Below are 25,815 nucleotides of genomic sequence, written 5' to 3' on the forward strand. Positions count from 1 at the left end.
CATTCACTACTACCACCACCACCATTCACTACTACCACCACCACCATTCACTACTACCACCACCACCACCACCATTCACTACTACCACCACCACCACCACCATTCACTACTACCACCACCATCATTCACTACTACCACCACCACCATTCACTACTACCCTGGAACATCGCCTCCACCACCACCACCACCATTCACTACTACCACCACCACCACCACCATTCACTACTACCCTGGAACATCGCCACCACCACCACCATTCACTACTACCCTGGAACATCGCCCCCACCACCACCACCATTCACTACTACCACCACCACCACCATTCACTACTACCCTGGAACATCGCTTTCATTGACGTCGTTTCGATATTCGTCGTCGGACCTTTTTCGGAACGCATCCTCGACGTGAACTGGGGTGTTACCCCACCAGATTATCGACACGTGGCAAATGACTCAACTAGCAGCAAGGACTTATGTAAAATGTTGCCCTTGGCCACGCCGGAGCGGTTAGAAGCCGAGACCCGAGAGGGATCTCGGCTGTTCAGCTCTGGGAATGAAGCCCTCGATCCTCGGTCTCCGGTCTCCGCTCGTGAACCAGGCAGCCTGTGAAGCTGTCCTGGTCCGACTATATATCGATCCCCTCGAGTGTTAGTCAGTTAGGAGCGGTGGTCACCACCCTATGTAACTATCCTGTTGATGTGAAGAGTTGTCTTAGTTAATAAAATGTGTTGCCTCCAAGTTCAAGTGTGCAACTCAATTGAACCCACTACATATGGATGGCTTCATGAACGACTCTTTAGAGAAATACATTTCGTGTGAGCCAGCCGCATTAAAATAACGCCACGGCAGAAGTATTGGTCCTACCGTGTTTCAAATCTGCCTTATGCTCACGAACATGGTCCGAGACATGTCGCTTAGTTTCCCGAACGTAACTGCTGCCGCAGATACAGCTTAGTTTGTAGACGCCGGGATATTGCATGTCAGGGATCTTGTCCTTCACAGATGGGATCAGATCACGAATTGTATGTACCGTGTTAAATCGAACCTGGATCTTGTGTCTGGTCAACTCATGACTCGATTTGTGTTTTCTTTTGACGATGATTGCTGCTTGTGGTGTGGCAGTCGAAACGTCGTGAGAATTTTCATTGTTTTATATTTTTATTATTGTATTATTTACCTTCTACGTGACTTTACCGAAAGAACCAAGAATATTTGTGTTTTCTTGTTACCTTACCCCAGGGCACATATGCCCTGCCCACTTCGTTCTGACACCAGGACGTTTTGTTGGCTCTGCGTGTTCCATGCTTCCACCGCCCTAGCGCTTGTGCCACGACCACTTTTTTAACCTTTAAAAGCGGTGGCCTTCGGGGACCTCCCCCTCTTTCCTCCTGAAGACAATCGCTTGTGTTTCGATTTAGACTCTGTCTCCTCGACAGACCTGTTCTTCACCTGAGGACGGTTGCTTGCGTTGTGGCCGAAACGTCGTGAGAATTATTTTATTATGTTTTATTTTTATTATTTTCCATTCTACGTGACTTTACCAAAAGAATCAAGAAGACGATCGCTTGTGTTGTGATCGAAACGTCGTGGTTTTTATTTACATTTGTATTCACTTTATTTTTTTTTCTATCTACGTGACTTTACCGAAAGAACCAAATATTTGTTGTAACTTTCTGACCACGTGTCCACTTCCACTGGACATCTGCCACAAAGAGCTTCACAGCTCATCGGATTCCTCCTGCAAACAACTTCCGGCCACGCCCCCTCCTCACCCAACATGGTCGCCATCGCTTCCGAATATGACGTCACCCCCACTCGTTAAACGGAAGTGACGCGCGGTTGAGCTCCATCGCGCGGTGCCATTGGGCGCGGCGTCAACCAATGGCAAGCGGCGTTGCTCATCGGCTGGGAGACCCAGTGGTGATCATGGCGTCCGGCCTGGAGCAGTTCGTGAACAACGTTCGGCAGCTCTCGTCGCAGGGTGAGCGGGGCGAGGGGGGCGAGGGGGGTGAGCGGGGTGAGGGGGGTGAGCGGGGCGAGGGGGGCGAGGGGGGTGAGCGGGGCGAGGGGGGTGAGCGGGGCGAGGGGGGTGAGCGGGGCGAGGGGGGCGAGGGGGGCGAGCGGGGCGAGGGGGGCGAGCGGGGCGAGGGGGGGCGAGGGGGGGGTGACGGGGGGCGTGACGGGGGGCGTGGGGGACGGGGGGGGGGGGACGGGGGGGGGGGACGGGGGAGACGGAGGGGTAACGGGGGGGGGCGGGGGGGGGGGGTGACGGGGGGGACGGGGGGGACGGGGGGGACGGAGGGGTGACGGGGGGGGGACGGGGGGGGGGACGGGGGGGACGGAGGGGTAACGGGGGGGGGACGGGGGGGGGACGGGGGGGACGGGGGGGGTGACGGGGGGGGGGACGGGGGGGGGGACGGGGGGGTAACGGGGGGGGGACGGGGGGGGGGACGGGGGGGGACGGGGGGGTAACGGGGGGGACGGAGGGGTGACGGGGGGGGTGACGGGGGGGGTGACGGGGGGGGTGACGGGGGGGGGACGGGGGGGGTGACGGGGGGGGTGACGGGGGGGGTGACGGGGGGGGTGACGGGGGGGGTGACGGGGGGGGTGACGGGGGGGGTGACGGGGGGGGTGACGGGGGGGGTGACGGGGGGGGTGACGGGGGGGGTGAAGGGGGGGGTGAAGGGGGGGGTGAAGGGGGGGTGAAGGGGGTGACGGGGGGGCGGAGGGGAGGAGGGTAGCGAGGCCCCTCCTGGAGCATCCTTCACACGGTGGGGGGGGGGGGGCCCGCAGCTGGCGGCTTGAAGCAAAACAACGACCCCCCCCACCCGGTACAGCCTCAACAGAGTGCCGGGGCAAGTGCCTGTGAGCGCGCCGTGTCCGTGAAGGCCGACACGGCGGCGCACGAGGGAGGCCCACGACGTGTTGCAGACCAGCAATGACGCCACGGCGCTTGTGCCAGGCTAGGTGCACTTTGAGACGTGGACGCGAGGTGCCGAAGGCTCTGGCTGTTGACAGGAGAAGTGCACGGGACAGTCCCAGGCTGCTATGGGTTGACTGGAATGACTGACGGATGCAGAAAGTGTGTTCCCAACTGCGTCAAGTTGTGTTTTACCTGCCCGGCGCTCCGCTCGGTATTGTGAGCGTTCCACTTCCCCCGCTGTTGCTGGAGGGCGACTGCCTCCTCCTCCCCAGCGGCGTTCTTCACGAGCCCCCTCCACAGGAGCTGACCTTGACACCGCTGGTAGCAGTCATCGACAAGTCCAATTAGCTGCACGTCCTCCTGTACCAGGTTATCCCCATCTGTCCGGCCAAGCAGAAGCTGCTTGTTAGGCATGAGGTGGCTGGGCATGGGATCCACGACCCAGCCAGCGCAGCCTTGCCTGCCGAACGAGGTCGCTCGCTGATGGGGACTGCTTCCAGATCTTTGAAGGATCTGTAAGCTGCTACTCACAATCCTGTCTGGTTAAACGCGACTGGACATTTGTATTAAAAAAAGCTTCATAGCTCATCGGATCCCTCCAGTATAAATCAAGATTCTGATTGTTCACAAATGAATGTATAGGTCTGGCTTCTGATTTTGGTCTGGCCTAACATCGATTCTAAATGTACGGTACCTACATTATGAGAGATCTGTTTCAATCGAGATGACATCGCCCATTTAATACAGCTATTCCGTGGACAGATATTGGTGATTGAATTTTTAAAAATATATTGTTTTAATTGAACCCGATATGCAATCATGACAGAGGGCATACACACACGTAGTTGGCAAACCCAAGAGTCGCACCGTCTGGTTGGGTGATTGAATGTTTTTTCTTCTTTTCCCATTGCCTTATGCAGGCCAGATGACGCAGCTCTGCGACCTCATCAACAAGAGCGTGGAGCTGCTGGCCAAGAATGTGACGCACCTGGACACCGTGCTGGGCGCGCTCGACGTTCAAGAGCACTCCCTCGGCGTTCTCGCCGTGCTGTGAGTCGCCCTCGGCGCTGGTGCGCGGCGTGTCACGGTGGCTAGGAGATGTTCACTCCCTCGGCGTTCTCGCCGTGCTGTGAGTCGCCCTCGGCGCTGGTGCGCGGCGTGTCACGGTGGCTAGGAGATGTTCACTCCCTCGGCGTTCTCGCCGTGCTGTGAGTCGCCCTCGGCGGACACCACCGTTGGTGCGCGGCGTGTCACGGTGGCTAGGAGATGTTCACTCCCTCGCTGGGTATGCAGGAGGTCGTGGGTTAGATCCCGACCCTGACGCCTGCTGTTTGTTTGAATTAACACGTAGGCTTTCGCGAGCAATATTATCCATAATATACGTTTTTGGGTTGGATTGCGTAAATATGAATGTGTCGCTAAACCCGCCACCACCCGACACAGCCAATTAGTAAGGTTTGTCACTTAAACAAAACATGCCAATGTGTTACTAGTACAGCACACCGGTGTGTTGGAGAGTAAATACGCACAAGATTTACAATTCGAGAACGACGTTTCGCCAGTAATTATAACCAGCATCACCAGACTGACAGCCTGGCGGACAGCCTGATGATGCTACAACTATCTCTCGAACACATGGGTGTGCTGAACTCGTAGCGAATTGGCATGTTTTGTTTACGTGACATACCTTACTCATTGCTGTGTCGGTTGATGGTGGGTTTAACGACATATTTACGCACATTGCGAATCGACATGTATTTATATTATTTGTCTGTTATAAAATTCCACGTGATAAGCCACTTCGTAGAGCTATCATTTGTGGCCAGGTCGCTTCTGAACAAGAGCTATTTAGCTCGGTGGACCTTGCATGGTAAAATAAAAAGTAGTTTAATGTGAATCGTTTTTATGTTAGTGTGCGATTGTTTTAGTGGCGGGTGACTCAAAACGTCGATAATCATTACGGTACGACGTCTGTATCCACATCGTAACTGCAACCAAGAAATTGACAGCCGGAGGCAGGCCAAGTGCCACTGATATGCAAGGGCGAACATTGCCTAACATGGCTTTCAGAACAGAAGAGCCTTTACACTGAAAACTAATCAGAACTATTTTACAATGTGAAAATGAATTCAATGTAAATTCTTACCTATAACCGAGTCCCAAGCGTATCAGATATGCCACAATTTATACTCTAGCCATTATGCACGGTGTGGTTATCGGTTTTAGATGCTCGGTGCGTAACAATGACCAAATTCATTGTCTCCATTCGAGGTCATTATTTAAATCTTAACAGTTTGTATAATGCGTCAGTAATCAATTATTGCATGCATAATTGTATACAAGTATTGTTAACATGACAAAAAACTATTTTAATCAATGACGTCTGCCGTATATCCAAGACATTTGGCCAGCTTGAATGAGGCTTTCCACCAGCAGTGATGTGAGTAAGAAATGGCAGGACTGCTCCTTTATTTTGTACAATTTTGACCCAAATTTTCCAGTGCTTTCTAGCATCATTGTTGAAGTAATGTATTCCTTTGACACTTGCTGGTATTTTCATGTCCACTGGTTTAGCATGGACAAGAAATTATGGTTGCCGAAGAGAAATCTGAATTTTCACCAGTTCTGGACAGACGCACGCTTTAAATAACGCAGTGGAAATAAATGGGAAACATGAGTTGGAGAACAAATCAATATATGTAAGAGTACATTGGCTCTTGAAATTTGGGGCAAATGTGCGAGCAAGCAGAATTGCATATCCAGGTTTTCAGGAAGTAGCATTATATATTGGGGTAAAATTATTCACGTTTAAACATGTGAGAAATTGTCAAGATTAATAACACTGTGTAACAAATTTTTTTTGTTCCTGGCTAGGAAGTGTTATTTTCGAATTGCTTATGCCTCAAAAGTACAGAGAATGGCTGCTATTACTCCCCACAAATTTTGCTTTTGTGACCAGGACAGTAATATTTTGTATTATACCTAATTTACAGAATATTCCAGATAGATTCAGTGCCGAGTAAACTTGGAGTAATAATAGCCATTTTCTATACTTTTTAGGCATAAGCAATTACGTAATAACACTTACTACCCAGGAACAAAAATTGTGTTAGATAGTGTAATCTCTTGCAAGGTGGCCCTATTATCATCGTAGTTATTTAGTGAATGTAATTGAGGATATGCTTGGCTAAAAAGGTTCTCTCGTTGAACAGGTCAGAGATGCATTCATGTTCTGGCAGGGACAGCCTAAACGAGTTTGGTTTTTAAGTGATGAATTAACGTTGTCATGCAAAACAGAATACAAATACAGGACTTTATTTTAATAAAAAAAAACATGCTTAATTTATTGTCCTTTATTTATCCAGGTGAAAGACTATTCACATTTTACAACTTAACCTGTTGATAAAGTGTTTAGCTTTATTTGTGCATCATTGTTAAAGCGGGTAATTTTCTGATCAGGGATTTGTGCATTGGGATCCTAGGATGGAATATGTATTATAAATTTGAATTATTATTATAACACTAAAGACCGTATTCTGCTATGAATATTGTAGTTTTTACAAATGTGTATGCCGGTGCACCGAAGAATATTTCATGTTGTGATTTGCTAATTAGAATATTCCTTCCTCAGGTATGTCAAGATCTCTATGCCCAACGTACCGGACTTTGAGACGCTCTTCTCTCAAGTCCAGCTCTTTATCGGTGCCTGCAATGGGGAGCATATTCGCTTCGCGACAGACAGCTGTGAGTGTTTCACGAATGACAAAACATCCTTCCAGCAGTTGTGTATCACTGTCAATTGGAGAAATAAACTCTGCCCGCAGAGACAACATAGTATATAAATTATATAGTTCATATTTGTATTTCATAACTGTTGTTGTAGCGCTGCTATGTATATTGTGATGATTATCGTGTTTGCTATGTATATACATGGCTTTTGCCAGGAATGAGAGTTTTTCCCCCCCCCCTTATTGCCGTGTAATTGATCCCAGATCCTTCTTCAGACGTTGGATCTGTGTTCCTTTTCTCGATGAACGATGCCATTTGAGCATCCCCTTTTGGATTCGGGATGTATTCCACACATGCTTTATATAAGTCGCTGCAATAAACAACAATCTAAACACAAAAAGCAGTTTCTCAAGTAATTCGTTTTCAATTTAGAAGTGAATCAGTACGTTGATCACCGGATTTCACGTGCGTGCGGCTTGTTTTTTTTCTCTTTCTGCAGTTGCTGGCCTCTGTCACATGCTCACAAACGCACTGGTAGAACGAAAGCAGGTGAGAGCATGCAATGAGCCGTGTGTTTAAACAGACGAACGGCTATTTCTAGGAAGTTGGTTTGATGTAATATGCATGCTAATTACACATTCACGCACGAGAGGTTGGGCCTCCACCGAGCAGATTGCAGTGCCAAACATTGACTTGCAGACGTGAGACATGTTAATTTTAGTGTGAATAGTTTGCCAACGCGATAGACAGGAGAAAACTCTCACGTGGACGCCGTAGTGACCTTTTTACCGTTGCTCCTTATTCATGTGTCTGACATTTCTCTGTATTCCAAATTGTTGGTGGGGGAAAAAAATATATCAAAATGGCCAGACAAATTCTAGATTTGAAGTTTTCGTAAAGTCACGTAGGTTTTCACCTACGTGGCCAGACAAAGCCTATTTGACAGAAAGAGACTTTCAACAAACATCGTAAACTGCTCTTCCTCCTTCAACACAAATAGAGCCCCATGATTTGGATGTCTGAGTGCTTGTCTCCCTTTTAGAGACGTAATCGCTCTTGCTGTGTGTTTGGCCAGCTTGTGACATGGTAAGAGCACTTGACTTGCAGTCTCAAGGTTTAATTTAAACCTCTTCAGTTGAGCCCAAACTCTCACAAGGGTTGATGAGATGGGAGAGTGCAATTTTCACACGTCGGTGAAGGTTAGCACTTCTCAATGTTTATTTTCTGTCTGAGCTTGAAAGCATGTGGCTTGTTTTTATTCCATTTAATTGTTAAAAATAAAAAGTCATGCATTTTGACTGTCACCTCTTATGTGCGTGACTCAGGCACTCCGTGGCATCAGTATCCTCAGGCAGGCCATAGACAAAATGCAGATGAGCGCAACGCAGCTGACGTCCATCCACGCTGACCTGTGCCAGGTGAGGCGGCTCAACAGACCAACCACATTTGCACGGGCACGACGTCGCGGTCGTATCCAGCACCCTAAGATACCAAGGTGGCAATAACCTGACGCAATGCAATACAGCACAAACAACCCAAGCAGAGTTTTAACCATGCTCTTCTCGGCAGAAGGTACGTTACAGGCCAAAATTAAACCATCAATAACCGTCCAAACCTACCCAGTGACAAGAGCACTGACAAGTATGCTTCCCACTCACCCACCAAGTTTATAAATACGTTTGTAAGTTTAGAATACATTCTTCCCTCTGTGGGTTTGACATCCCTGCGGGCGAGATTAATTTTCCCACTTGATCCCACTGAATGAAATGCGTCTTGTATCATAAATTGAGTTCGCATTGGCCGTGTATACTCTGTGGTGATTTCTCCTCGCAGCTGTGCCTGTTGGCCAAGTGCTTCAAGCCAGCGCTGCCATACTTGGACACAGACATGATGGACATTTGCAAGGAAAATGGAGCCTTTGACGCGAAGCACTTCCTCTGCTATTACTACTATGGCGGAATGATTTACACGGGCCTCAAGAACTTTGATCGAGCACTTTACTTCTACGAGCAGGTATGGATGTATGTTGAACTTTTTCCGCACCGTACGTATCCAGCCTTGTTAATCAAGGTGCGGGGGAAGGACAACAAACTAAATGCAAAAAGCAGTTCTAAAGAAATTAGTTTTCAGTTTACATTTATAAGTACATGGCTCCAATGACTTCCAAATATTCGAAGGAAGAGCGTTCGAGACAGCTGCAGAAGCGAATCTGAAAGCGCTCGATTCGGTGAGCCGTCTTTGTTCGATGGCCAGCCACAAGCTGCTGAGAAGATGACCGAAGTTTGCCTGATGATCTATGGTCCCTCTCGTGGGTTTAGCTCGCGGTTTTGGGGTTTCGCGCCAAATCTATTCAGGTACAGTTCCCCGATCGTGCCCTCCTGTGGTGGCCCGACCGTTAGCGGCCAGTCGCGAGGTTCCTGTGCTCGCGACGATGATGACGCTGCCGTGGAATGCACGTAGCTCCGTCTTGTCTCGTCTCCGTCTCGTCTCCCAAGCGGCCCATCGTGGGTCCCAGGCCATGTAGCCTCCAGTGAGGACGCAGTGAGGTTCAGCCGTATGCATTCGAATACATGTATAGTATTGTACATTGCATTATTTTGATTCATTCTATATATAAGTTATATTTAAATACTTGCTGTTTAATGTTTGGGTTGATGTCGGGTAACATAAAACAAAAGGAGGGGTGGGTGTCGTATTACAAACGGTGAACCAAACCCTCGTTTTCTGATTTGCCTTTGAGTTTGCGGATTTGCCCATTGCGGCTATTTTCAAGAACGTAACCGGACCCAGCGCAATGGCCGAACGTTTGCGGTTACAATCTGCTGTGGCTAACATGGGTGTCAACTTCCCACACTCACCCAGACAGCTCGATTGCTCTGTGTTGTTGCCTGTGGAGTCAGTGGTTGACGTGATTCCCACGTTATCCCCTTGCGCGTTGTAACCAGGCGATTACTACCCCGGCGATGGCTGTCAGTCACATCATGCTGGAGTCATACAAGAAGTACATCGTGGTGTCACTCATCCTGCATGGCAAGGTGCTGGCGTTGCCCAAGTACACGTCGCAGATTGTCGGGCGGTTCATCAAGGTAAGCACCACCTGCTGCCCACACTGCCCCCCAGCGCCCTTTGGTTTCCACGCAGCGTGGAAGAGCCTCATCGTCGTCGTTGTTGTTCATGTCAAGGGATCAGCAGAGCGTTAATAAAACAGTGGTGTCAAAAACATTCTTTCGGCAGACATAATGTGACGTACGGATGCTGTGCAGCCAATAGCTACGGTGCTATTCTTGTTTGGCGATTGGAAACGCAGATGCGTGCAGGTGTTTCACGACGGCCTGTTGGCTCTATTTTCCGATTAGATTGGTCCGATAGAAATTGCTATCGCTCTGCCGTTCTGAGCGCAAACATTGTTGTGTTTTTCCCGTTGCTGTAAACAGATTCAAACTCAGTTCAGTGCTGTGACAAAATGTCAGCTCCCTGAGCCACCCAGCCATCCATTCAGCCAGACACCCAGACATCCACCCACCCAGCTATCTAGCCCCCACCCGTGGAAGTCATGCTAATTGCTGGATGCTCGTCACTTGTGCGTGCGCAGCCGCTGAGCAGCGCGTACCACGAGCTGGCGCAGGCCTACGCCACCAACAACCCGTCCGAGCTGCGCGGCACCGTGGCCAAGCACAGCGAGACCTTCGCTAACGACAGCAACATGGGCTTGGTGAAGCAGTGCGTGTGCTCCCTCTACAAGAAGAACATCCAGCGGCTCACCAAGGTGCGTGCGTGCGTGACCCATGCTGTCCGCCGGGCCGAGCCGACAGCGGCCAATGTCTGCTCCTATAGCATCGTCGCACCTCCAATTAGCACGGTTGGCTACGTATGGCACAAATGAAATTCATCATACATACGTGACATTGCCACCCAGAAGAATTGTCAGATAATATTTGGCTACTTTACAGCCTGGTGCAGACTTTTCTTCCTTGGAACTTAGAGTTCTTGCAGGCATACGCTTCCAAAACAAGCCGGTATCGTCAATGTTACATACCTGCTGAGGTGTGTAGCTGCCAGCTTCAATGATCTTCTTTAATTCTGAACGATATTATTTTTGCAGCAACAGTGTCAATCAAGCCAAGTCAATTTTATTTTTTGCTCATCGGGGTACCACCTGCATTGGCTGTTTTGTGAAGATGTAAATCTTGGCCCATGTCACGTAAGCTGTACAGCCACGCATGATCATGTGTGATTTAGGAAACGTGGGTTCGCAGGTCGGACGACTCATTATGCAGCTCGCTGCGCTCGGTTGCATTCTATCTTGCTCGCTGTTGCAATTTACTTTGCTCGGTCAGTGTTAGTCGCTGAGGTCGTGACGGGTTTCTCTGTTCATTCCCGTTGCTGTCGACCTCCTGTACCATTCCCGTTCTGTTGTAATGTACAATGATGCCCACTTTATTGAGGGCCTATATTGGCAGGTAAAATAAAGATCGATTGATTTATTGATTCAGGATTGATATTTCTTATGTTCAATATGCAACACAATCGATGACTAGATTGAGTTAATCTTAAAGTGTAAATGTGTTTCCATGTTTTGTGTGTTTCCTGCAGACCTTTCTAACTCTCTCTCTGCAAGACATGGCCAATAGGGTGCAGTTGTCTGGCCCCCGGGAAGCAGAGAAGTACGTCCTGCACATGGTGAGTGCGACCAGTGGTTCAACTCAGTAATGCTGTTGCGTATCCTGCAGGAATTGACATGTAAATAAGTAATATTTAAAAGTACATTTCTAAAAACACGCTTTCATGAAATGTACCGTACGAGTAATGGCAGAACTCCACAACTCCAGGAAATGGCCCCGAAGTTTGCCATAATGTAAGGGGCCGTGGTGATTTACAGCCAACATAAGATGAGTGTGGACAATTAGACCCAAGCCGAAACATAAGATATAAAAAAAGATTGCTTAAAAATATATATTTTTTATTTTCAATGATAGAATATAGTATTGTCATCAGTATAAGATGCGTATACCAAGTTTGCAGTCGATACGACATTGGGAAGTGGGTTAAAATTTAGTTACAAGATTTGAGGATACGACAACAGACAGAGTTGAGGATACAACAGACAGAATGAGTTAAATAAAAGCGAGTAAAAATATATATATTTGACCAGGTAAGACCCACTGAGCTGTGTAGCTCTTTTTCATAAGCGACTTGGCCACAAATAATAGTTAAACGAAGTGGCTTATTGTGTGGAAATTTACAGCAGCCAAATCCTCTAAACGTGTGTCGTTGATTCGAAATGTGGAGAGAAAAATCGGAGGACCCGGAAAAAAATTCACTCAACCACAGGGAGAGAGACACGCAAACTCCAAATTACACAGCAGGTGTCAGGGTCGGGATTGAACCCACGAGCACAGGTAAATGATTAGAACCAGCAGTATATTTCCCAGCGAGTAAAGCTCGTAGAGCCAAGAAGCCCTTTTTCAAGGGCGACTCGGCCAGCAGACAACATCAAAGCTTTCCACAATTACAGATAAAAAAAGTTAATTCTCAATTACTGTTGTCAAATTACATTCACACTTTAGTGATTTTAATTGAGTCGGTTTAAACAAGGACAGAGATTGCTGAATGGAGATGCCAAGAGACGAAACTGGGTGGGGTTCCAAACACTTTGGGCAGTTGCTTCATGAAATATTTTCGATCCAAATTTCGTGTGAGATCTGGGGACTATTAATAGACAATTAGAAGCGCCTCGCCGATTTTTATCATTGTCTTAACGGTAATGACAACAGGTCAGAAATATAGAGAACAGATCTACGGACAAATAGCCTTGCAAATGAAAATAGCTCTGCCAACTCTCAAGAAGGGACACCGGTTTTCAGCATTGTGCTGCTTGCTGCTCCTGCTGCGCGGACTTGCAACACTGAATCCCGCAGACAGAGCTGCCAATCTGGAGCCTTATCCGTTTGCCGCTAAACTGTCGCGTGTAACCGCAGATCTCCATCGACATACCTCAGATGGTAGCAGTGTGGACTCGCGACTTAGCAGATTGCCCTTTTGAATTATCACACGTCAGGGATTGCAGTTGCATTCAGGAGTCAATAATGTGTCTTAATGTCGTGGTGAATGTAGCACCTCTAGTGGCTGCAATCATTTGCATACAATTCGTACCAATTAAAAATAATATATTCCTACACGAACGATTCAATGGGTGCCTTGTAAGTGAAACTATTGATTTTCATTGATGAATCAGTGGCTAAGTACGTGCCTACAAATGACCCTACGCTATTTGCAAGAGACGCCTGTTGTGCACTGTGTTGGGCCACTCTTACGTAACCTCCGTTACTCGTGTCGCTTGGCACTAACGAAGTGAATTCACCATTTGGCTAAATAAAGTGCATGCTGATTGATCATTTCGTGATTGCGAGAGTTTCTACAAATCCGATCGCAATGCAGCAACATAATGGCATTTTTCTCGGTGAACATTATAGCGGCATCATACATTTCTGCCAGCTTGAACAACGGAGAGAGAGACGTTTAATTATTTTTGCCTCACTTCACCAATGCATTTAGTGGTGTGGGCGGTATCGACTTAAGACGCGCAGTATTTGCAGTCGTCAATATGTGTAGGAAAACCTTATTGGTGACTGCACTTAACGCGGTGAATCACTGCTGCAGGAGGAACATGCTTTAACAAACCTGTCACGCATCCTCTAGGAATTGTGCGTCTTTTATGAGGATCAGCACAGGATGTTGGTTTCGCTATTAATAGCAGTTCTCTTCACTTCCATGCTGACATTTTTTTTCGCAGCTCTCTCTCGTATCACTTGGCTCGGTCTTCCCCTAGGTCTGCTTGGTCATACACGAGTCATTTCTGTGGTGTGCAAAGATTGGTACGCGCTTGCACCGCTCCCGCCTTCACCAGTACTCACTAATTCACTCGCAGCACTTGCCCCTGTAGTCTACATGGCTATATGTGATGTCTGATGTATACGTGTTTAAGTCTTGTGTATGTATGTGTGGTTGTTGTTTATATGTGATGGGGAGTGGTAGTGGACTGGTTAGTGCACTGCACTATGAACCGAGTGACCCGAGTTTAATTCCTACTCACAGCTAACATAGGATAAATATCTGAATCGGTCCTGGGCCTCCCCTAAGTGGACTCGGCATTAACTGAGTACCTGGTGCAAAGTGTAAATATCAGCATTAGAAAGACAAAGGTGGCTGGTTATGGTGCTGGCCAACTCCCACCCCCTTGTGTGCTTAGTCGACCATAATGGGTGCTCGCAAACAGCACTTTCCTCAGCAGTCTGTTAAGGCTATATGGTTGATCTTTGTCTTTGTTTGTGTGTGTGGATAAACCCAGACTTGAATGCAGAATTTCAGACGCGCTGCATCATTGATGTGGCGAGCTGCCCAAAGCCCCTCTTTGGCTTTGATGTATCTGGCAAGAAGACACCTTCTGAATGTCGCCTCGGCTGGATTATTATTATTATTATGCAGCAGTTTACCTCGCTTGCTATGACTTGCTCGTGTGGCGATTTTGTTCCGCAGATCGAGGATGGGGAAATCTTTGCCAGCATTAATCAAAAGGACGGGATGGTGTGTTTTCACGACAATCCAGAGAAATACAACAACCCTGCCATGCTGCTCTACATCGATCAAGAGGTATGACGGGGTACCGAAATTAGAGCTCTCGGTTCTGATCTATCATTAGCTGCTGCTTCGCAAAATTATATGAGTTGAGCACAAATACAAGATATGTTCACAGTAAGTCTGTTTAAACTATTTTTTTTACTTTACCAGGTTAGGCCCACGAAGCTATAAGCTCTCTTTTAGATTATAGCTCAACGAAGTGACTTTCATGTGCAAATTTAGAGCAGCCAAATATTCCAAGTGCATGTTGAATTGAAATGTGGAGGGAAAAACCGGAGGACCAGGATAAAAATCTACGCGACCACGGGGAGAACATGCAAACTCCAAATATACAAGCGTCAGGGTCGGGATTGAACCCACAACCTCCTGTTCACCAGGCAAGGTGGTTAACATCTCTCAACTGTGTCCCAAGTTAACATCTTGCCACCCACAAGCCCTCGCTTAACGCTGTCGATGTGTTCCTGGAAATTGCCGCGTTAAACAAAAAAACGCGTGATGCGAAAACATTTTCACCGTAAATAATGTAGCGATAAAATTTGCCGAGATACGATGTAATGTACGCGTGCGCAGCGAGATGGCGGACAAATCACTGAGGCTACGTCGCCGCATTACTGTGTCATTCCACCCAAACTTTATCGTTACTTTATTTACGGGGAAATTGTTTTCGCTTAACGCTGCACTTTTCAGGAACGCAGTCTATTGCCCCGGGCCTCGTGCTTTAGGGTGCCCCTCCGCGTTTCGACCTCACGGCGTCAAGACGTAATACTCCCAGTTTAGTTTGAAGGCATGGTGGAGGAGGCTCACACGGTGGGAGGGTCTGCTTTGGTTTGTGCTCTCTCACCGCTTTGTGCGCGTACGTGCGCACAGTCCCTTGTTCTTGGGCTAAGTTGTGCGCATTCTGTGGACCCTACAGATGCAGAAGGTGATCGAGCTGGACGAGAAGCTGAGGGCGATGGACCAGGAGATCACCATCAACCCCCAGTTCGTGCAGAAGGTGGGTGGACGTTAACTATTAAGGACTTATGCATGTTGAATTCATTTCCCACCGCACGTAGCCAAGCATGCTAATACGGCGGAAAGGTATTTTTCGTTTTACCGGGGAGATCACGCAGCCACCCAGGCCCTATAACGTAATTACATTTCAAGTTCACGGATTAAAGAGGTAAAGTTGAGGTACAAATATGACAGCTGCATACACGTGGGGCTAGGTGATAAAACACACGTGCTTGCAAGCGGAGACAGAGAGCGCCGCCTTCAAACCTGGACAGGCTCTGGGGAAGCTGCTATTGTTGTCCTTCCCCCGCACCTCCGATTAGCACGGATGGCTACGTACGGTGCAAAAGATGTTTTACATACATACTGGGAGCAACGAATAACTAAACTAATGAAAGATTTTTATTTACCAGGTAAAGCCCACTGAGCTATTAGCTCTCTTTTCAGAAGCAACCTGGAAACAAATTATAGCTCAACGAAGTGGCTTATCATCACGTGGAAATTCATTATCGGCCAAATACTCTAAACGCACGTTGATTCTAAATGTGGAGGGAAAAACCGGAGTACCTGGAGAAGAATCCACGCGACCACAGGGAGAACACGCAAACTCCAAATATACAGCAGCAGGCGTCAGGGTCGGGATCGAACCCACAGACCTCCTGCATACCAGGCGAGCGAGACAACATCTCCTAGCCACTGTGGCGCCCCTGTCTAAAGCGCTGACCTGGCCTTTCCAAGAAATGTTTTTCAGGAATAGTTTTCTAAAATGACATGCGTGTGCCAACACACGGTGTGTGTATTGTTTCGGCTCCCCTCCCTTGTTAGCGTTGGCATGAGTGCTTTAACACGGAAGAGAGAGGGACACTGCACACAATGAGGCAAAGTGTCTCCCCGCAAAGGGGTATTTTTTGTTTTCCAAAGTCAGCTGAAAATGTATGTCACAAATAATTTTAATGTAAATTGTGCCGCGAAGACATTGCCAGAACGCGAATGAGCGACGTCGACTCAAAACTAATTGCGACACACACACTTGGGGAGGCGGGGCGGCGGTGGTCACGCTTGTGCCTCGCAGCAAGGAGCGGCGGGGTTCGATCCCCGACTCGGGTGGCTTTCCTTGCCGGGTTTTGAACGTTCTCTCCGCTTGTTCTGCATGGGTTTCCTCCACGCTCTCGGGTTTACTCCCGTAGCTAAAACAAAACATCACACAGTGTAGTAACTGGTATTGCCCAAACATCCCTGTGCTGAAAAATTTCCTGCAAATTTACTCACAGCAGCAACAACCCCCTACTGCGAAAACTTTGGCAGGACCCTCCGAAAGAGAGTATTGAGACTCGGTGAGGCATTCCTGGGTAGTAAAGCAGAACTAAATAGGTTCATAAATTGTCATGTTTGTTCACGCGACAACTTTATTTATTGTTCCACACGCATTGGCACTGTCCTCACGCGATCTCACCTAACCGTTAATTGCAAATCGCAACATTTCTCGCAGAAGCCTCCGTGTGAGATAAAACTCGATCCTCAAGTGTCGGATGTAGTGGTCTCAACGCGCACTCGTGGTTAATTGGCTGAGTGGTGATGCTCTGGCAGAACACTGGACACACACTAAAGGTTTGAAGTTCAAATCCCAGTCGGTGACCAAACCAGTCTACATCCATACACGGTCAATAAAATAAATGCTACCTTGTGGGAAATCAAAGTGGTTGTACTCTGGATAACATTCTCCTGGCATAGGAATGTGGAATTGGAATTTCCCATTCATTTGCACCAACGAAGTATGGTGAAATGTAATGGTCGTTTGAGCAACGCGACTGACGTTTTGTGCCTATCATACACTTCCTTTAGAGACCTCACCTATCCCTAATGCAATCTAACCGAAAAAATCCCCTTCATGCTGGACAATATTGGTCATGAAAGCCTAGGTGTTAAACAGACCTCACCGATATAGCTGCCCAGTGAAGCTGCACTTGCCCAGAGGTCTGTCACTGAGCCAAGGTGGATGGCAAGGGAAAGAGCAATGGACAGACAGAATGGCGGGGGGGGGATGTTGGTGGGTTGGGACCAGACAGGCCTACGCCATGGTTTAGTCGGAATGCAGTGCCACTTGGCTCATTTGGTTGGGGAAAATGTAAATTGTCGAGCCAGTGTCTGGGCCTGCGGGCCAGCTCTGGCAATCTGGCAACAATCGTAACTTCTCGGAGTCACCGTGAAAATGAGATGCACGCACCACGACATTATTCACATCACTCAGACAAACCAGACATGACATTAAATAAACCAGACAAAAATGACTATAGACGTTTTGATCATTTTAATTTCCATTATACTTACCTTTTAACAACAAAGTTTTGTGCAACATTGCTTTTCCTCCTTTACCACCACTCCCAAACCAACCGCACACAAATTCCTGCCCAGCTATGAAGTGCCCTCCCCCCTAAGTCTGGCACTTGATGCAATGTGTACACTGGGTACACATTGAGGGCTGCATTCGAGAGCTTCTCACCTGGTTGCCATACCCAACTGCCATCAGCAGCCTTATCCTAACTTGGTTTGCAGGATTTAATCCGCACACTTAAGCACTGCGCCGGTGTCGTCGCGCCGCCCATTGTTGTGCCTTGCTGTCTACGCGAGTGGGACTCTGGTTGTCCCTCGTGTCCACGAGCGGTGCGCCGAGCTCATTTGCTTTGGGACTTCTGAGCCATTCGTGGAAAGTTGTAGCTGTGGCAGCGGCCAGTCTCTCCGTAGCATCATCGCTGGTCGGCTACGTGTGGTGCGAAAGAGGTTCAACATACATATATACGACCGTAAACCCCTTGACTGATGCGGACTCTGTTGAACAACAGGGTGGAGGTGTGCAGTCGGGGGTAGATTGCGTTCCACCAATTTTTTGTCAATATCTTTATTAATTTTATTTCTCTTGCAGATAATGGATGTAATAGGTGCAGGCATATGTGGCTGTTGGCTGTGATATTTATTCATAATGGGTCATAATGCATCCAAGTGTGGTCTGCACAATTTTCAACAAAGGGTGAAAAATTGCCCTCGTAATGACCACTCTTCTCTAACATCGGTTCAGATTGTTTTCTCGGTAAAAGGGGTATTTGGCAAAACAATAAGTGTGCCTTTTATTATTTGGGTAGACTTTTTTTTTATGATCGCATAATACTTCAAACAGTTGCTATTGTGAACATATATAATTTTATAATGTAGAAATATTTTATATAGCTTAAGTATATGTTCACTAGAATTCCTTGTGGTCAGAATGCCCTAATTCACCAGGTTTTTTCCTCGCCTCTGGCTTCAGGCTGGCCGGCCGAACGCCGTGAATGCATCGGTGCATCTCCCTGGTCCTTAACCAGCGGACTATCCAGGGGGCGCCGCGGTGGCGAGATGTTAACCACCTCGCCTGGTATGCAGGAGGTCGTGTGTTTCATCCCAACCCTGACGCGTTGTCGCCAGTAGGCGGTCACACGCTATTTGACTCGTGTTATAACGGGGCGCGTTAAGCGGGAAAACATCCCATAAAATATAACCTCGTTAAAGCGTTGTACGAACGCCGCACGTTCAACGGGGATTGGCCGTACTAACATTTGTTTCTCTCTCCGCCGCAGAGCATGGGCTCCCAGGATGAGGACGTAGGGAAGTCCACCAGCTACTCCTGAGAGGCGAGCCGCGTGGGTCGCCCAGCGGCGGGAGAGGGCTCGCTGCTGGCAGGCAGGCTTCACGCCTGTGCCCAATCGGCACCTGACTGCCACTCCACCACTGGGGGCTACCACCACCAGCAGCAGCAGCAGCAGCAATAGTAGCACGACTCATGTCAGCAGCACCGCTGCGGTCGTCACCGCCATTGACGACGCCTACACACCCACCTCGCTTATGTCCCCATGCCCATCAGCGACAGCTGATGACGCTACCACCCACTGGAAATCTGCATTGGCACGAGGTTCGTTAAACAACAACGCTTTGTTATATTTTTTTTTATTTGAAGCAACCATGAATGATTGGATACAGGACAAATTGTACATTTTGTTGTTTGAATGAATATATGCAATGGAGGAAATTGTGTCGTTTGATCCAAATATGATTGGCGTTTTGATAAAATGATAACATTGTAATTGTTGCATCTGCAGATTTCTTATTGTCCTGTTAATGGCCAAGCCGCAGCTCCTCGTATCATAATGGACATGAATCTGTAAAAATAATATCTGAAAGAAAAAACAAAAACCCCAAAACCAATTCATTACACACCATTGCAAGGAATACGTCTCGAACAATATATTTTAAAACATTTGTGAATTAACATTTAAGACGCCTTAACATTTACTTGTAGATTTTCATCTGGTGATATGAAACGCCGGTGTTTGGTACAATTTTGGCTTGCCATATCGGCGCCGTTTCAGAGCCCAGGTGTGTGGTGCTGGCTTCTACCACCCCGCGCCCGTGATGCACCATCACCACCTCCCGTGATGCACCATCACCACCTCCCGTGATGCGCCATCGCCACCTCCCGTGATGCACCATTACCACCTCCCGTGATGCACCATCGCCACCTCCCATGATGCACCATCACCACCTCCCGTGATGCACCATCACCACCTCCCGTGATGCACCATCACCACCTCCCGTGATGCACCATCGCCACCTCCCGTGATGCACCATTACCACCTCCCATGATGCACCATCACCACCTCCCGTGATGCACCATCGCCACCTCCCGTGATGCACCATCACCACCTCCCGTGATGCACCATCACCACCTCCCGTGATGCACCATCGCCACCTCCCATGATGCACCATCATTACCTCCCGTGATGCACCATCGCCACCTCCCGTGATGCACCATCACCACCTCCCGTGATGCACCATTACCACATCCCTCAGCTTTGCCTCCCCCCTCCACACACACAGACCAGTCCACGCTTGTGGACGAAATGGTCACAGCCACTCGCTGCGTTGCCAGATCGGAAGTCTTCCCGAAATATTTTGCAGGTTGCACGTTCACGTTCGAGCAAATGTGGAGGTTCTCAATGGGAGAGGAGAGTTTCTAGGATACAGGCGGTCCCTGCTTTTACGACGTCACAACTCGGTCCTGGAAACGTCGTCATTGTGAACTTGACCCATTGTTCCCCGTAAACGATCGAAACGGTAGGAACACAACTTGCCGATGGTTTTTTTTCGTTTTACTAGCCGGAAATCAGACTGACTCTGTTCAAATACGTTCGGAGTCGTGTCGGAAGATGCGTCGCAAATGTAGTTTATGGTGGCGTTATATAAACGTCATGAATGTGGATCGTCGTAACCTGGACACCGCCTGTATTTAGCGAGGTAACACCAATGGGCAAGTGCCTTGATCCCCTGCTTCCCAAGCGAAGCTTTGCATGTGTGGCTCTTAATATTGCCTCTTCTTGCGAGTTCTTGGGCATGGTGAAATTTTAATTCATAAAACTAAATATAAACTTCCCTCTACCACCGATTCTGCCAGCCTTAATTTACTAATCTAAATTATCTTATTGTTTTAAAATTTCAATATCACCACCCCCCAGGAGGTTTGTGTTGTATATGAGATGTGGGAGCGTTTGACGATTTGAGCTGTCGACGGTGTTCGGTTTTAAAGCTACAAGTCACTTTTTTCCTCCTTCCCTAAGGCATCCGAGTATTCGAGAACTGTTTTTTTTTTGCTGTGAGAAGCTTTGTGCTTGGAAACACCGAGCCACAACAGAACCAGGATCGGACCAACGGTGAATGGAAAGCCGATTTCCATCAAAATGTTGGAACCTAAATTGGTCTTGATTGGTAAACGTAAAAAAATGATCGCTGTGCTTTATATCTGCTTGCAAATTAAGGCTGTGGGTTTTAAACACAAAAGTCGAGTTTGAAAAAAAAACAGACCACACCATGTGGCATGCCAGAAAATGTAATTGTTCTATATTGCCACAATACTGCGACTGCGTTGTTCCTAATGTCCTGGCGCCTTCAACGTTTTGTGTCTGATGTGGCAACATCATTCAAACCTCCTCGCACGATATGAACTCTGTACCAGTGCTGGCCAAAAACCTCGTGGGATCCCAGTGATCTGCTGTGGATCCACTCAAAAATACACAACAGCCATCGTCTTGCGCCCCCTATTGACTGGAGAAGTGATTTTAAGTTGAGTTGGGAGAGAAAGCATCGTCACCACCAGTGGAAAAATGAGAAGGCCAGAATAAGAGATGCTTTAAGCCATCTTTGTTTCCCGCAACACAGGACCTCTGTATGTTGCCTGTCGGGACGTGAGCATCTCCGAATGTTGTTGTTCAAGGACGGTGACTCGTGACTTGACCGCTGTTGATGCATTGCGTGGTGTTGCAGGCTGCCGAACGGCACAGGTCGATCAGCTTGATTGATGCTTTGGTAACTTACCCTCTGTGTCCACTCATCTTCTACAGGCACTCGTGTGTGTGTGTGTGTCTATACGTGGAAACCATAGACTGTGTACTTGTTACAACTCTATGTATGTTGCACTTGTTTGCACCGTGTGTAGCCAACTGCTGATTGGAGGTGTGGGGGGGGGAGAGGACAATAAACGAAACAGAAAAAGCGGTTCTAAAGAAATTCGTTTTCAATGTGGATTTAAAAGTGCATAGCTCCAGTGGCTTAATATCGGAAGTAAGAGCGTTCCAGACGGCCGCAGAAGCGCATCTGAAAGCGTGCGGTTCAGTGACCGTCTTTGTTCGATGGTTATCCAAAAGCCACTGCAAGGATGACCGGAGTTTGCGTGATGATTTAGTCTTCTTGACGAGATCAGCGAGGTCTCGTGGTTCATTTCTGGCAAGCACTTTGTGTGTAATGAGAGTGTTCTTATAACTCTGGCACTATACTCAACCAATGCCGAATCTTTCAATACCTTCAAAGGCTTAAATGTTTATATATCATACCTAACCGTGGCAGTACACAGTTCTAAGTATTGGGCAGACATCGGGCCTCCAACGACTCTTTAACAATTCGACAGCGCGTTTATAAATCGCAAGCAACTTCCACCTTAAAAGTCTACTCTCATTGACTTCAAAGAGCATGTAAAATGCAGTGTTTTGAAATACACGAACGTGTAGACACGAATTGCACTCTCGGGGTAGACGCGGGCATTCTGGAAGACCTGAGCCGGGGTGTGGCTCCCAGTGGAGTTGTAGTTGGTCCGTCTCCTTCCACGGCGACATTCTGCCCAGCAACTTCACATCGCGGCCCTGCAGTGCCTGCTTCGCACCTTGTCCGACTCTCAACTTTCCACAGCCCAGCTTCCCCAGCTTCCCAGCGCTATCTACGCATGTTCATGTCAATTGCATACCACGCACACACGCGGCACGTCACGTCGAAGGGTGGGACGCTGGCTCGGAGGGTGTTTGGTGGCGCAGGGGAATTTGTTTTATTTAATTTTGCATTCATAAACTGCCAGGAAAGGCAGATAACTTTCGAGTGTGTACTGTTGACCGTGAGGTCTTCAATAAAATTATCGACATGCAGTCACGTGTGTGCGTGTGTGTGTTGTCACTAAGTGGCGGTGACGTCACCACGACGACGCTTGTGCCAGGCCATGTGCACCTTGAGGCCACGTGAAGTGTCGAACGCCCGCTGGCAGGTCACGGGGCAGACCCAGGTGCCACGGGTCGACTGACCGAGATGACCGAGATGACTGGCTGATGCACCACCTGTGCCCCCTACTGTGCCAACTTGCTGTACTTTAGCCACCCGGCGCTCCGCTCGTTGTTGTGAGCGTCGCTCCTCCGCCCTCCGTTGTTGTTGGAGGGCGACTGCCTCCAACTGCCCATTAGCGTCCTTCACGAGGCCGATCTTGACACCGCTGGTACCAGTCATCGGCAAGTCCACTCAGCTCCACGTCCTCCTGTACCACATCACTCCATCTCTTCTCTAGCCCGTGCCGCGCCCGTTTAGCCCCCTCGATCCGGCCGAACAAAAGCTGTTTAGGCATGCGGTGGCTGGGCATGCGGGCTACATGACCCAGCCAACGCAGCCTTGCCTGCCGGAGGAGCTCACCGATGGGACTTTGCCCAGATGTTTCAAGGATTTGTGAGCTCCTCACACAATCCAGCCTGGTTAAACCCAGGACGGATCGTAGGCAAGCCAGCCTAAGTGTTTCCAACCGGCGAAGATGCTCTATTAGGGGGGTCTACGTTTCGCAAGCGTAGAGAAGGGAGGGAATGACTGGGCGAGAAGACCTGAAGCTTCGTGCGGAGCGACAGACCAGGTAGCTTCCACACAGCGTTACGCAACCGATGAAAATATATTGCCGCTCGACTGATTCGGAGTGAGACCTCTGCTGTTAAACTGGAGCCGGTCATAAGCACACTGCCCAGGTATGGGAAACTCCACCACTGCCCCATCACCGATTGGGAGTTGTGGGGGTGGAGTGTCCGATGGTACAAAATACCCAGGCAGGTGCTTAGTTTTGGTGGGGCTGATGGTAAGGCCCCAACTCTTAGTGGCACGCTCCAGTCTCAGCAGCAGCGTCTCCAACTCCTCTTCTGAATGAGCAGCTATTACCAAATCATCGGCATACATAACGTGGTTGACCAATAGGGAGCCATCCCTTGATCGCACCCGGGCGTCGATCAGCCTCCCATTGTATCTGTACCAAATGGAAATTCCCCCGGTACAGCTATTGAAGGCTTCACGAACTACGCGGTCAAAATAGATGTTAAATAATGTGGGAGCCAGAGGACATCCCTGTCGCACCCCAAGGTGTACAGGGAAAGGCTCTGACTCCCGGCCACGTAGTTTTACCCGGGCCCGCTCACCATCATGAAGGTCCTTAATGATCGTGAGCAGAGGGTCAGGGACTCCGAAAGCACGAAGAACAACCCAGAGCCCAGGCCTACTGATGGTATCATAGGCCTTGACCAGGTCAATAAAGCAGAGATGTAGGTCTTGTTGGAATTCCCTACACCTCTGCTGTAGCAGACGGACAGAAAATATGGCATCTGTGCAGGACCGCCCTTTCCTGAAACCGCATTGGGGCTCCGCAAGCCTCTCCTCAGCGTGCCTAGCAAGGCGATGTTGAATAATCCTTGCCAGGACCTTTCCCGGCACACTGAGGAGTGAGATGCCCCTGGAGTTGTTACAGTCTGTGGCGGTCCCCCTTCTTAAAGAGGGGGACCACCAGGGCATCCGTCCAATCCTGCGGAACCCGTCCAGCGGTCCAGACTCTTGTTATGATGTCATATAGGGCAGTCTGTGCACAAACGCCACCCTCCCTCTGCATTTCGCTTGGGAGATCATCTCTGCCCGGTGCCTTTCCCAGTCTCAGACTCCGGATCGCCTTCAGTACTTCCTCAACAGATGGCACCTCACCCAGCCACTCACAGGGGGTGACCTCTTCCAATATTTGAGGCACACACACACTTACACACACAGACTAAAACATCACTCGGCTCCCATCTCAACATCTCAGCACTAAAACATCACTCCGCTCTCATCTCAACATCTCAGCACTAAAACATCACTCCGCTCTCATCTCAACATCTCAGCATTAAAACATCACTCCACTCCCATCTCAACATCTCAGCACCAAAACATCACTCCGCTCTCATCTCAACATATCAGCACTAAAACATCACTCCGCTCTCATCTCAACATCTCAGCACTAAAGCATCACTCCGCTCCTATCTCAACATCTCAGCACCAAAACATCACTCCACTCCCATCTCAACATCTCAGCACCAAAACATCACTCCGCTCTCATCTCAACATATCAGCACTAAAACATCACTCCACTCCCATCTCAACATCTCAGCACCAAAACATCACTCCGCTCCTATCTCAACATCTCAGCACTAAAGCATCACTCCGCTCCTATCTCAACATCTCAGCACTAAAACATCACTCCGCTCCTATCTCAATATCTCAGCACTAAAACATCACTCCGCTCCTATCTCAACATCTCAGCACTAAAACATCACCCCGCTCTCATCTCAACATCTCAGCACTAAAACATCACTCCGCTCTCATCTCAACATCTCAGCACTGCCCATAGACTCAGCACTGCCCCAGCACATGAAGCGGCTCACCCTCCTGAACCTCCTTCCACTCCTCTCTCAAGGCCTCCTCGCCTCTTCTCTATCGCTTGTTCCCTTCCTCTCCCGCCCCTCCCGTGTAGCCCTTCCGTGACCCCCACGTGCCCTCTGTCACAGTCACCCACTCACTCCACTGCCCTCCCCATCTGAAGCACTGTTTCTGTTACTGCGGATATACTCCGTGTCTATTCTATAGAGCGCCTTGACCTAACAACAAGATACGTTCAAAGTACCCTGCACTTCAGTCGATGGATGTGGCGATGGGGTTCCTGTGCAGGTTTGCCTGGAGCAGCTGAGCGATGTTGTCTTCTTTCTCGTTCTCTCTGGGACTCTCTTTTGCCGATATCAAGACGATGTTTTAAAAGCAAGACGCCTTTACCCTCTCCGGCAATAATAACAATGACCAGAATCATAGAGGCAGCGTTAAGATGTTCAACAGCAGTGAACGATTGTCAGAGAATGAGACACACGC

The 25,815-nt window shown here is 48.6% G+C and overlaps 1 protein-coding gene across 3 annotated transcripts; it reads left to right on the forward strand.

Moving 5' to 3' along the window:
* The first annotated feature begins 1,862 nt into the window (after positions 1 to 1,862).
* On the forward strand, positions 1,863 to 22,775 carry COPS3 (COP9 signalosome subunit 3). 3 transcript variants are annotated; one of them, XM_061569694.1, is made up of 12 exons: positions 1,863 to 1,980; positions 3,843 to 3,972; positions 6,554 to 6,666; positions 7,151 to 7,200; positions 7,977 to 8,069; positions 8,485 to 8,664; positions 9,597 to 9,737; positions 10,244 to 10,417; positions 11,245 to 11,331; positions 14,188 to 14,301; positions 15,203 to 15,283; positions 18,891 to 22,775. In XM_061569694.1, the coding sequence occupies exons 1-12, from the start codon at positions 1,881 to 1,883 to the stop codon at positions 18,939 to 18,941; spliced, it is 1,314 nt and encodes a 437-aa protein (XP_061425678.1). In that variant the 5' UTR covers positions 1,863 to 1,880; the 3' UTR covers positions 18,942 to 22,775. The 3 variants fall into 3 exon arrangements, with proteins under 3 accessions (XP_061425678.1, XP_061425676.1, XP_061425677.1); XM_061569692.1 differs by lacking the exon at positions 18,891 to 22,775 and adding an exon at positions 15,696 to 16,067; XM_061569693.1 differs by lacking the exons at positions 1,863 to 1,980; positions 3,843 to 3,972; positions 18,891 to 22,775 and adding exons at positions 4,069 to 4,130; positions 15,696 to 16,067.
* Positions 22,776 to 25,815: the final 3,040 nt, after the last annotated feature.

The sequence above is a fragment of the Lethenteron reissneri genome, chromosome 44, assembly GCF_015708825.2.
Source record: "Lethenteron reissneri isolate LAM-NWPU_2019-01 chromosome 44, ASM1570882v1, whole genome shotgun sequence".
NCBI classification, from domain to species: domain Eukaryota; kingdom Metazoa; phylum Chordata; class Hyperoartia; order Petromyzontiformes; family Petromyzontidae; genus Lethenteron; species Lethenteron reissneri.